Source organism: Schistocerca serialis, chromosome 3, assembly GCF_023864345.2.
Source record: "Schistocerca serialis cubense isolate TAMUIC-IGC-003099 chromosome 3, iqSchSeri2.2, whole genome shotgun sequence".
Taxonomy (NCBI): Eukaryota; Metazoa; Arthropoda; class Insecta; order Orthoptera; family Acrididae; genus Schistocerca; species Schistocerca serialis.
This window is the reverse complement of record NC_064640.1, coordinates 355,095,051-355,108,761: the sequence shown is the minus strand read 5'-3', so window position 1 is coordinate 355,108,761 and position 13,711 is coordinate 355,095,051. Positions and strand designations below refer to the sequence as shown.

General features: G+C 41.1%; 1 protein-coding gene across 1 annotated transcript in view; it reads right to left on the bottom strand.

Annotated features, from left to right (window-relative positions):
• LOC126470824 (uncharacterized) overlaps nt 1-13,217 on the bottom strand; it is a 59,821-nt gene extending 46,604 nt beyond the window's left edge. Inside the window, exons 1-5 of the mRNA XM_050098835.1 lie at nt 13,160-13,217; nt 12,762-12,855; nt 11,694-11,901; nt 8,761-8,949; nt 2,971-3,187 (exon numbers count right to left, since the gene is read on the bottom strand). Coding sequence (XP_049954792.1) covers nt 2,971-3,187; nt 8,761-8,949; nt 11,694-11,901; nt 12,762-12,855; nt 13,160-13,217 — 766 coding nt within the window. The remainder of the gene's footprint in view (nt 1-2,970; nt 3,188-8,760; nt 8,950-11,693; nt 11,902-12,761; nt 12,856-13,159) is intronic.
• Nucleotides 13,218-13,711: the final 494 nt, after the last annotated feature.

The following is a 13,711-nucleotide window of genomic DNA, read 5'->3' as shown; positions in this document are numbered from 1 at the left end:
TGTTACACATCATTGGATTCATCTCGATAGCCACTATCAGAAAATAAGTACCAATCTATAGCGTCCCATTTAAAGAAACAAAGTTGACCTTCATATCTCTGAAGCACCCCACCTAGAAACAAAAAACTAATGCCATATCATGGCCCCCGTTGTCCCATGCAACATTTGTCCCACAAACTTTTCAGCTACTCTCATTCTTCCAGAGTTATTCCAGGTGGCAATAGTTAGTGACTCACTCTGTATATCCAAGGAGAAAGCAAGAGAGCTGCTTAATGACTTTCCAAAGGCAACTGAGAGAACTGTGTCAAACCAGATGCCACATGACTGTCTCTGTATAGTCAGTTTCATCTCTAGACATATGTTATTGACAACAGTAGACCTTAAATCAACTCTGTACATTGACAGGTTTGGTAAGGGATCATCTAGAATGAAACTTCTACCAAAAGCATTCGGATCTCTTTGCCAGTAGATGCAGAATTTGTCTGACACCTGACAATTGTCATCACAGAAGATTGTAGAGACTACCAGGTACCAACACACATCTCGGGCATGCCAACCGATAGGTTCAGCGCGGAGGTGGCTCAGTCACGCTGTGGACTGGTACCATGTATAAATGTCAGGCACCTCTCACTGCTACTGAGGGTAATTTGAACATTGCGCAGTACTGAGGAAGGAATCTCCTACCTCATCAGAGAGAGGCTAATCTGAGCTGTAATGTGGCTACCACCTTACGGACAGCTTGTCAAGGAGGATCAAAGTATGTTATAATACACGTAGTGGAGCAACTGCATACTGAATGTTATCCAGAAACAGATTTTAATTCACACTCGCTAAAATGTGCATTTACAAAGCTAAAATGTATGTTTATAAACAGATTGCCTTTATTTTGTTGTTATTTTATTTCACAATATTTACCATTTTTATTTTCATAATGTTAATTCTTTTACTCCCTGTTCCCCTCGAATCTACGAGTGAACACGATCACAGATATGTTGGTGATGTGAAACTTTTTTTTTTCTTTTTGAGCAATTTAGATGAACATGTGTGCTACATTTGATGTTCACTCAGAGGAAATTAAATTATTCCGTGAAGGATCAATTTAAAAATCCTTACACTGAATATGCACAAGTCCAGTTACAGTGATGTGACCACCACCTATGTTCGATGTCAACATACAGTAACCACTCACAGACAGCAGATGGCAGCAGAGGGTATATAAGGTGTGTCAGGGGGCACATGGGAAACAGTGCAGTCATTGTCCTAATTTGAAAATGGAGCAATTTATCTGACTCCCAAAAGAGCATGTTTATTGGTTTTCAGGCCAATGGCGGAAGCATTCTGAAATGGCTAAGTTTGTAAATTGTTCACACGTCGCCGTGGTTAAAGTATACCATGCATATCAAAATGGCGCTATTCAAAACCGGCACCAAGCAACTGTGGTTCAACACAGGCCATAGATGACAGAGGTGAAAATGGTTGTAGAAAGTGTAGGATTGAATAGATCTGCAACTGCTGAGCAACTGACTGCTCTGATGAACCAAGGGATTACCAACAGTGTCTCAACAACCTTTTAGTATACATTGCTGTGCATGCGGCTTCACAGTAGGCTGTATTTTGCACACCAATGCTACTACTGGAAGTCTACTGAATGGTGTCAGGTGGCCTTTTCTGATGAATCATGTTTTACGCTTCATCATGCAGATGGTAGTTGGCACGGATGGCGTGAAACGTCTAAAAGTGAAGGGCCCAGGCCAGAGGAGGGAGCGTTATTGTCTGCGGTACATTTTTGTGGCATTCCCTTGATGATCTTGTCATTCTGGATGGTACAATGGATCACCACAACTATGCAAATACCCTTGGGAACCATGTCCACCCCAATACACAGTTTGTTTTTTTTCCTCAGCACAGTCATCTACCAGCATGACAGTGCAACATGTCATACAACTCTGAGTGTAGCTGCATGCTTTGAAGAGTGCCAGGATGCATTTACCACACTATCCTGGCCACCAAATTCACCAGTTAAATCCAATCAAGAATCCGTGGGACTATCTCAATCGGCCTGTCTGCGTAATGCGTCCACAGCCTAGGAACCCAGTGCAGCTGGCCATGGCACTGGAGTTGGCATGGCTCTTCATCCCTGTTGGTTCCTTTCAGAACCTCACTGACTCTCTCTCTGCCCACCCACACTGCAAAAGGTGGTTGTTCATGCTTCTCACAGGTGGTTGCATTGAAGTGAATGGATCATACATTACCTCACGGAATTTAACTCCAGTAATATTAAACACGCTAATGGCTTCTCACTGACTAGTATCTTCAATTTTGTTATATGATTTGATGCGTATATTGTACAATGTGTACCATCAGTAAGTACTGACAGTACACAGCCTCAACAACATATAAATGTGTATTTTTAACTGTGCTTTTTAGCAATGCACAAGAGTTAAAATTTATTCCCTTGTATAATACTTATTTCATGCATCAACACATACCAATACTACTATCAACAACTAATAAAAATCTTTTTTACTTCACACCACCAGCACCAAAAGCGTGAATGATGCTACTGTCACTTGTTGCCGTTATCTTACAATGGAAAAATGTCCATTGCCCACTTCACTGTGATAATATATTCTATTACAGATTCACTTCAAAATATGCCATTTTGGCCCTTTTTCAACAACTCACTTTAACACAAAATATGTTATGAACAGGATATGAGTACATAAGTTATAAGATTCTGCAAGCTTTTCTGAAAGAGAGAAGAGTAGAACTTGCAATTCCTCTGTCCACTCTTTTGCATCAGATGGCATGTGATCACAATATTCTACATAATTTAAGGGCCAAAAGCAATGTAGATCCCATGTCAGTAATCACTTCAGAGCAGCTTTGTAGAGGCACAAATCAAATCAATTAAGTACATAAAATTAAAATTTTCTGTAAGGATTTCAACAGTACAGTGTTATGGACTACCTGGAGATGGAACTGATGATGTCTTGGTCATCTTCTTCTTCGAAGTAGATTCCACTTGATTTATAATTGGTTGTGGGTCTATACCTCCACGGTCAAAGTGACATTCGAAGGCCAAAAGGTTTTTCGTGTAATGCTTCCGAAGTGTATATGCAGCACTTGAGGATGCTCCGATGCCTAAAAGCCCTGCAATGTCTTTCCAGGTTTTGTTTTTTGTGACCTGTGAATTTAAGTTTGTAATCAAACACAAATGAGAAAACTGTGTTTGCTGAAACACAAATAGCTGTTATAAAATATACATACTATGAATTAAATTTACCTGTCATGTTTTTCTGTCTGAATGTGAAGGATAATCTCAGGAAATAGTGTACAGATACTGATACAGCTTTCACTAATAGATAGGTCGATTGATGAGGAAGGTTTGTGTAGATAATTCATTACCCGTGTGCCAGACAAGTTGTCTGACCATAGATACTTAGTGTTACCCATGCAAACCAGGGGTAGGTTGCTAGTGAAGAATCATTGTAAGTAATGAGCTTTCTTATGCTACAGGTTAACAATTAAAAATTTCCCTTTAAGGTAACTGTTATTTAAGTATTTTTTATGCTACTGACAGATCTGAACTCAAAGATATTAACAAATAATAGAAAACACTAGCAACTATCTATTTATGACATCAAATTTTATAGCTAATCTTAACTACATTACTGTTTAATGTGCATTCATTTTTAATAAATTTCAAAGTTCAGCTTTAACATTTACTACATACACAATAATCTCAAACTGAAGGTAATTCACCACCTTCAGTGGTTTAGGTGAGAGCCTTATTCCTTTGTAATCTGTATTTCCAAAGTAATGGAAGTAATTTCCAAAGTAATTCATAAAATTCAGGAGGTGGTCAACATTAACTTTCACTTATTATTGGAACACACATGAAATAGAAATATGTTGTGCACTGGTCGAATTTCACACAGTAAAAAACTAACTGCTACTGTTTATGGAAAACAGCTTGCACACAGACAACCCCCCCCCCCCCACTCACCCCCCCCCCCCCCCCACACACACACACAAATGACCACAAAATCCTACTATCTCAATATCCGAGACAAAAAAAAAGGAGCAAATACTGCTCAGCAATTAAGAAGCAACTGAAGAAGGGCTTAAAACGACAAACAGCCACTCCTCTTTATCTTCATTCTGAACTGTATTAATTCTTTACTAATGGTTATCCAGCACAGTATGTGAAGCTGAAGATTAACGAAATGTAACCAGTCTTCAAATTACTTACTCTGTTTAATGAACTACAAAAACACAGAGAAAATGTAAAGCATTGTTTTGTTTTGTTTTGTTTTGTTACGAGTTCATAAATTTCAATATCTGCGATGAACAAGATGGGGAATATTTTGGTGCAGAACAAGTCAGATACGTCAAAACTCATTTTTTATCTTATTGCTAACCACTACAAACAAAACAGGATTTCTTTATTGCAGACATTAGACTGCAAATTATCATAAAACTGGTTACAATAAAAGTACAGGAAATGGATGTTTCAGATTAAGAGGAAAGAGAACAATTCATTACATAGTAAAGCTACATGGCTCCTTGTGATATCTTACCTCATTCCCACACTCGTACTGAAGAAGGGTGTAACTGATCAAGCACACGCATAACCTAACACATCCAAACTTAGATTTACACCCTGCAAGCCACCTCTCATGGTATACGGAAAAATCTTTTGAGGATCAGTCAACAAGCAGTGCCTCTTTTTTTTTCTTCAGTAATGCTTATTAATTTAAAAATTTGAATTTGGCACTATTCTACAAAGCTTCTTCTCTAATCTACTGCAGTGGTAACTTCCTGCATCAACAGATGCCAGTACTGCAGTTGCTTGCAACGTGGTCAAAGTCTATGTTCGTATTAAACAGCGTTCTGTGATAGAAGCCTGAAATGTAGAAGTAAAAATGCCCATTGGCATTCATGAAAGACAGAAAAATGTGTAAAGTGATGGAACAGTGGATACCAGCACTGTTTGTCGGCGTAACAACGCTGAAGACAGATCATTGGCTCATGAAAAGCAGAGCAGCAGGTGACTCCACCCAACATGAAGTGAGTCGATGGCATTATTCATGGTGATCACCAGGTGACTGTGGATGATTTGTGTTACATTACCTCCCACAGTAATGGCATTGTGATGATGATGATTTTTTCTGCAAATGTGATACTCAAAGCTTTGTGCGACTCGAGTATCAAGAATATTAACACTCTGTCGGGCGTAATTGGCCCGACAGGCACAACTGAAATGTTTTTGTTCCCTCTCTCCCAAATAAGTCAGCGTGGGATTTGCCTGCCATTAGTACCTTCCTATCTTCAGGCAGTGTTTACAACACCCTCCACAAATTTTTGCGTGACCTTTGTAGAGAGCAGATGTGACGTTAGTGGCCTCTCATGCTCATTGCACTTTAATACATCTTTGCTTTTGGAGGTGTGTATTTTTGGTTCTTTTTAAGACTTGTTATTTTGCTCACTTTATGGATGAGTAATGTGAATTTTGTGAATATCTTGTAAAAATATACAGTTCAGTAAGCTTGGCCTTTCAGGCACATTCCGACTGAGTACATAATTATCCTCAAGTTCTCTCTTTTAGACTCTAGATTCTTCAAAGATACAGCTCAGAATTATTACAAATTGTCTAACCCCTGTCATCTCGAAGAAATACAGGATTTGCTGATGTACAATGATGAGGAAGACTCCATACTGTCTGAGGATCTTGGTGATGAAAGTGACATTGATTCACAAGATGAGATGGAAGAATGTGAAGGTGATTCTTTAAAGCAGCGAGATGGTGAGGATACTGCTCAAGATGAAGAAAGAAGAGACAACAAAACAAGGAACTTTTATTTGGGAAGAGATAAGAAGACCATGTGGGCCAAAAAGGCACCTGAGGAAAGACATCGTAACGGGATCTTACATCATCACCACTCACCTCCCTGGAGTCATAGGAAATGCTTAGAATGCTACAAGTGCAGTTGAGTGTTGGAATAATTTATTAGCCGATGATATCCTTCCCACCATTATCACATATGCAAATCAATACACTGACACTATCAAGGATCATTTCACTAGTGAGAGAGACATCAGATCCACAGATATAATTGACCTAATAGCATTTATTGGTTCGTTGTACCCAGCAGGTGCATACAGAGGGAATGGTCAAAGTCTGGAGGAACTTTGGGAGACTGAAGGTGACAGACTGAAAAATTAAGTCTTGTGATGAATATCAAACAGTTTAACAGTGTGATATGTTGGCTTCATTTTGACACCTGAATTACCAGAGCCCAACAGAAGGAACTTGAGCAGCTAGCTCCTATTCATGAAGTTTTCGAAGAGTTCATGAAAAATTGTCAGAAGAGCTATTGTCCTGAGGATAGCATCACAACAGATGAAATGCTTCCTGGTTTACATGGTTTATGTCGTTTTTTGGCAGTATATACCCTCAAAACCTAACAAATATGGAATAAAACATTTTGGTCTTCTTGATGCTAAAATGATATACACAGTGAACATGGAGATCTAAATTGGACTACAGTCTGGAAGTGGTTTCTGTGTCAGCAACAAACCTACTGGAGTTGTCAAGAGAATGGTTAAGCCCATATTTGGATCTAGCCAAAATATCACTGCTGATAACTGGTATTCAGATTCTCATCTTTTGACTATTTGAAGACAAAAAAGCTGTCGTATGTTGGAACTGTCTGAAAAAATGAAAGACAACTGCCACCAGATTTTCTTAACATAAAAGGGAACACACAATACAGCAGTATGTTTGGCTTTAATGATGGGAAGGTTTTCGTTTCCTACACACTGCGCCATAACAAAAAATTAGATTCTTGTACATTTGCTTCACAATGATGATGTCACTGGTCCTGAATCTGGAGAAATGGAAAAAAAAAACAGAGATAGTCACTTTCTAGAATTCAACAGACGGTGGCATTGATAGTGCATATCAAATGTGTGTTACTTATTAAATGAGCAGAAACACAAAGCGCTGGCCAGTGATCGTTTTTTATTCACAATGTTGAATGTAGGTGGTCTCAACTCCCAGGTTATGTACCTTGAAAGTCAATTGGAGAAATTGCAGAGAAGAGTGTACCTAAAATCTCTGGCACATCAACTTGTGCTTGGAGAGCTACACAAAGGAAGTATGAAAAAGATTAGAATCCCCTCCAGCTTGCGAAGCTCACTCAAAAGATTTATTCACAAAAAAGACACAGAAATCACCTCCTCTCCCACATCCCAATATACGTAGACGCATCACCTGCACTACAGAAATGAGTCGCAGAAGGATGTCAAACTATGAATGTAAAAACTGTCACAAATATAGTCTGCCAACTTTGCTTATCTGTGCACCGATGTATTTCCTCTGGTAATTGTGAGAGAAGTTGAAAGGCACCAGCATCAAAACAGTGACTTAAAATGGTAGTTTTTTTCATAAATTTATTGTTTGATAAAATTTATGTGCTGAAAACTATTACTGTTCAGTGGTGGATTCAAAAGTTCGGTCATTTATATTCTGTTTCTTCTGTGTTTAATAAAATGTTTTTTCAGCATCCATTTTCATATGTTGTGTTACTACACTTTCGCATGAAAGCCACCTACCACATTTAGGTTACTAAAGTTGAAAATATGAAATAATAGCTGATTTCAAAATCTCTGCCTGTTACGCTCATTGTGCCTGAACACAGGAGTCTCAGAACTGCACCTGACGATTGGTTAACCAAGCAGAATAAAAGGCCAAGAAAAACAATTTCCTGCCAACTCTTGCAGCCCTTCTGTTTGGAGGGAGAGGAGTTTTGGGAAAATTTGTGATTGGAGACCACACATGGGTTATTTTTCTGAAGCATACTCAAAGAGGTAGTCAATGGAATGGCATCAAAGGAACTCACTGAAGAAGAAAAAGTTCAAAACTTCGTGCCTGGCAGCTAACATTATAGCTACAGTATTCTGGAATGCAAGGGGCAAGATTATTGTTGATTTTTTGGAGCAGAGGTGCACAATTAATTCTGTCAACCATGTCAGACCCCTCAAATAGCTTAAAGCACATCTACAGTGAGTTTGCACAACATAAGCTATGGTGGATGCTGTTGTTCTGAACGACAATGCAAGACCACACATCAGTCATTACTTCACTAAAGAGATTGTGAAAACTGGGTAGGAAGTTTTGCCTCATCCCTCATATAGCCCTGGCCTGGCATCATTAAGCTTCCACCTGTTCGGGCCACTAACAGCAGCTCTTCATGGGATTCACTTTGAAGATGAGGAGGCCATGAAAACATCAGTGTGTCAACGGTTTCAGAAGCAGGACTGTGCATTTTACCAATCCAGATTACGTGCCCTTGTTAAAAAGATGGACCAAACCCATGGAAATGGACAGATTATATTCAAAAGTCGTAGATTACTTGTCAATGTGTGCTTTCCAATCTATGTAGTTGCATTTGAAATCTTTGACACACACACACACACACAAACAAACACACACACACACACACACACACACACACACAAGAAGCATTTCTTTTTGACTGACCCTCTTTTAAGCAACAGTTATTTCTCTTTCCTTATCAAACGCACAGAAAAAAACTTAACACTTGCACAATGGCTCTATTATTTATTGAAACACCTTAAATTCCAATCACAAAATATTCTTAAAAAATATGTTAGTAGGAAAATCTATTTACAGTACATCTAGTTAGGACGTCTATGGAACTACCATGGAACTAAACACTGCACCTTGCATACCTCCATGAAGCCCCCTCTTTCCTTGACGTAAGCATACAACCGATAGAGATCGAGAGGATTCTTGGAGATGGTGGGACATGCTGAGATAGGTGTTCCACGCTCCTCCATGAACTGCAGCAGTTTGTCAAGCCACATGCGTCGCTCGTGGTTCTCATCCATCTCATACAGTTTGCACAGGCTGTCTGGTTTCTGTGTCACATAACATACTTATTAGTGGGTTCAACCAATACACATTAAAACTCAAAATTTACAAGTACATCAAAATATTTACAGTATTCTAACACCAATAACCTTAGTTACAATTTGTTGACTGTCAAGTTCAAGTGTAGTTCATACTGCATCTACCCCACTTCCCTATGGGAATACTAAAAACTGCTTTGACATATCTATCTTACAATGTTACATCAAACTGACTGTGATTAAAACTCGACAATTTCAGTTATGTGGTTACAAGCTACTTTGTCTGTCGTAACACATGACATATAAATTCTCCCACTTTGTAAACGAAGATGGTGTCTAGAACTGATAGGTGCAAAAAACACACAGGAAAAACAGAAACACTATTTCGAAGTACAAAGTGATATTTGTTTCTCTTTTGATGTATGTTCTTTTTATTCGGTATCAATAAGTCATTGCAAAGCCTAATCTAATGTTCGCATTCAAAGTAAATGTAAATCGCGCTCTGGAGACGTATGTGCTAAGTAAGTGCATTAATAATCGAAAAGTTCTACCGCAGATAATAATAAAATTTGAAAAATGTTGAGAAAGCAGAGAGTGTTGCAGCACTCTCGATTAAAAAAAGAACGCCCAGCGATCGACAGGTAAAAATTAGTAGAACTTCGTGCGTCCGTTAGAAGATGGATACGCGAAGCATACAAAAATTTCCACCGTCGTACCATAGCGAAAGATCTTGCCAAGAACCCCGGAAACTGCTGATCATATGTAAAATCACTAAGCGGATGGAAGGCTTCTATGCTGTCACTCGTCGACCAGTCTGGGTTGGCAATAAAAGACAGTAAACGGAAAGGTGAAGTTTTTTATTTCGCGTTTAAGAAATCATTCACGCTGGACGATGGTACAAATATACCGTCGTTCGACTGTCGCACAGACTCCCGCATGGAGCGCATAGAAATAGACATCCTTGGCGTAGGGAATAACTGAAAGAGTTGCAAACGAGTAAGTTGCCAGGTCCAGATAGAATCCCAATTCGGTTTCGGGGAGAGTGCTCTGCGGCACTGGTCCCTTACTTAGCTTGCATTTTCCGCGAATCTCTCGCACAGCGCAAAGTTCCGAGCGACTGGAAAAAAGCGCAGTTGACTCCTATATACAAGAAAAGCAAAAGTACGGACCCACATAATTACAGACCACTATCCTCAACATCGATTTGCTGCAGAATTCTTTAACATATCCTCAGTTCGTTGCACGGATTGCCCTTTTTTCACGTGCTGAGCATAGATGAAGGGCAACAGGCAGATTCCATATTCCTCGATTTCCGGTAAGCGTTTGAGCCGGTGCCCCACTGCAGACTGCTAATGAAGGTACAATCACATGGAATAGGTTTCCAGTTGTGTGACTGGCTAGAAGACTTCTTAAGAAATAGAACCCAGTGAGTTGTCTTCGGCTGTGAATGTTCATCAGAAACAAGAGTATCGTCAGGGGTGCCTAAGGGAAGTGTGATAGGACCGCTCTTATTCTATAAATGATCTGACGGGCAGGGTGAGTAGCCATTTAAGGCTGTTTGCTGATGAAGCTGTGATGTACGGAATGGTGTCTCGTTGAGTGACTATAGGAGGAAACAGGATGATTTACACAGAATTTTTAGTTGGTGTGATGAATGGCAACTAGCTTTAAATGAAGAAAAATGTAAGTTAATGTGGATGAGCAGGAAAAATAATCCTGTGACTTCCGAATACAGAATTAGTAGTGCTGCTCGCCACTCCATATGAATTAAATATCGAGGTGTAACGTTGCAAAGCGACATGAAATGGAACGAGAACGTCAGATTGGGAGTAGGGAGGACGAGAGGTCGACTTCGTTTCATCGCAGAATTTTTCACCTGTAGAGGAGACTGTGTGTGGAGCACTAGTTCAACCCATTTTTAAGTACTGCTAGAGTGTTTGGGATCCACACCAGGTCGTATTAATGGAAGACACTGAAGCAATTCAGAGCCTTGCTGCTAGATTCGTTACCAGTAGGTTCGATCAGCAAGCAAGTAGCACAGAGATGCTTCGTGAACTCAAATGGGAATTCTTTGAGGGAAGATGACGTTCATTTCGCGACGTATGCCATACTGAGGAAATTTAAAGAATCAGCTTCTGAGGCTGACTGCTGAACGATTTCATAGTCGCCAACGTACATTTCGCCTAAGGACCAGAAAGTAGGACTAGTAAGGAGGCTTACAGACAGTCGTTTCTCCCTCGATCTGCTTGCTACTGGAACGGGAAAGGAGGTGACTATCAGTGGTATGTTGTATGTTTTACCTTTCGACATGCACCATACGGTGGCTTGTGGGGTATGTATCTAGATATAGATGAAGATATCATACGTATTAAGCCTTAGTGATTTTGTCCGTCGTTAAAATGGTTTGTAGATGAACCTTGCGATAGCATTTCGCTGGTGGCAGTTTATCCCAATTGGAACATGGTCACCTTGACGTCCACCATATGTCACAGAAGTTCAGTGGAGCAAAAAATCTAGACTCAGAATTGCGTAGCAACCTTTAGTTACATTATACAGCTATTCGACGCACTCATGAACTCATTCTGCCCCCACCTAAAACATAATATTGCTGAAACCAGTTACTTCGTCACCGTCTCCTACCCCCTGCAAACTATAGTGAAGGGCGTTTAATTGTTTCCTACCAACGAGGTGAAGATTTGCCACTGACACATGCGCCCCTGTCCCCAATAAAATGTACGCCCCTAGTCGCTTACCACTCCCACAACGCCACTTTCCGCCTCCACATACGTTCTGCAGCATTGATATTGAATGGGGTTCCCGTTTGCTTTTAACGCTTGAACATTTCGCCCCCGTCCATTCCGCCCCTTGCTTGTACAGTTCTTCCCGTGGTGCCCAACCACACGACAGTTCTCACGTTGTGACTGACGGCACTGCCCCTGGACGTGCCCTGAGCGCCCACACCTGTAGGATCACACGTCAGCAGACAAAATGACTCGCCTATTGCATACCCCTGTCGCTATATCTATCTCCTGATCCGTAGCTAACCTAACGGCAGCGTTAATGTCTTTCGGGCTACATCACAGAACGCTTTTATACACATCGGACGGCAGACCTCTGAGGAAAGCGTCTGGACCTTTATGCTCCTCGTCCTGGAAGATAATCTTATTTGCTTCATCTCTTCCCATTAATTCGTAAGTATGCCAATTGACTTTTATTATCCCATCGCTGAAACTTTCGACTGAATCATTGTGCTTCCCCGACGTTCCACTCAACTGTTTCCGTAAAAACCTCGCGCTATTCTGTTTTCTACAGCGTTTATTGATCCACTGTTCAAACCGCTCAGAAGACAGTACTTCTTCAACTCCCAGTTATACCTATCAAACGCTTTTGCGTCCTCTGCCAGCCGCAACTAAGCCATTTGTAATAGCTAATCATCTGTGTAAACGCCAATCTTTGCTACTGCCTCCAAACCACCCAAGAAGGACAAAAGATGGTTCAAATGGCTCTGAGCACTATGGGACTTAACATCTCAGGTCATCAGTCCCCTAGAACTTAGAACTACTTAAACCTAACTAACCTAAGGACATCACACACATCCATGCGCGAGGCAGGATTCGAACCTGCGACCGTAGCAGTCGCGCGGTTCCAGACTGTAGCGACTAGAACCGCTCGGCCACTCCGGTCGGCCCAAGAAGGACAACACATCGTCAGTTGGTTTGCCAGAAAAGGGAGAAATCAAATTAGCGGCGGCTGAATCCACCGATGTAGTAGATAAACTGGACGATAGCCCATCTTCTTTCACATCAACCATTTGCCTATACGTCTCTGCCAAGTCCATTGTTAACTGCTTTACCTGATTTATTAACGTACGAATCACCTCCCGCCCGGAAATACCATGCGTCCTGGACTCTGTCACTGACCCCAATACACAATTAAGTATAATAAAACAGCAACACACCGAGTGACATGGTGCAGTGCTTAACACACTGGACTCGCATTCGGGAGGACAACGGTTCAAATCTGTTTCCGACCATCCTGATTTAGGTTTTCCGTGATTTCTATAAATCGCTTCAAGCAAATGCCGGGATAGCTCCTTTGGAAGGGTACGGCCAACTTCCTTTCCATCCTTTCCTAACCCGATGGGACGATGACCTCGCTGTTTTGTCCCCTTCCCCAAATCAGCCAAAACAGCAACAACATCAGGACAATATCCTCTCACAATCATCGATTAAGGTAAGATAAAGTTCCGCCTTCTGGCCCAATCGTGCCCGACCCATCGCCGTGTCATCCTCTGCCAATGGTGTCACTGGATGCGAGATGGAGGGGCATGTGCTAATCCCACCGCTCTCCCGGTCGTTGTCGGATTTCCTGATCTTGGAATAGCTGCTAATCGGTCGCGTAGATCCTCAATTGACCCACGTGAGGCTGAGTGCACCCCGTAACCTCCCTGCAAGGAAAAAATCCTGGCAGTGCCAGGAGTCGAACACGGGTCCTCCAGCTGGCAGTCAGCCGCGTTGACCACTCAACTACGGAGGTGGACTCTCGCAAATCTACAATACTATCTTACATCTTACGCATAATCATGAGACTTCAATTCCCTACACTGCCTAGCACCATCGTCATAACGTCGGCACCTAAAATGCTCTATTGATACAGTAGTGACTCAGTACATGGTACACACACTGTGCCCTAATAGTTTGCACTACAAGCACCTTATTGGTCATAAAGAGTGCTCCCTGAAATTGCCACGAAATTTTGACAAATCAGCCGT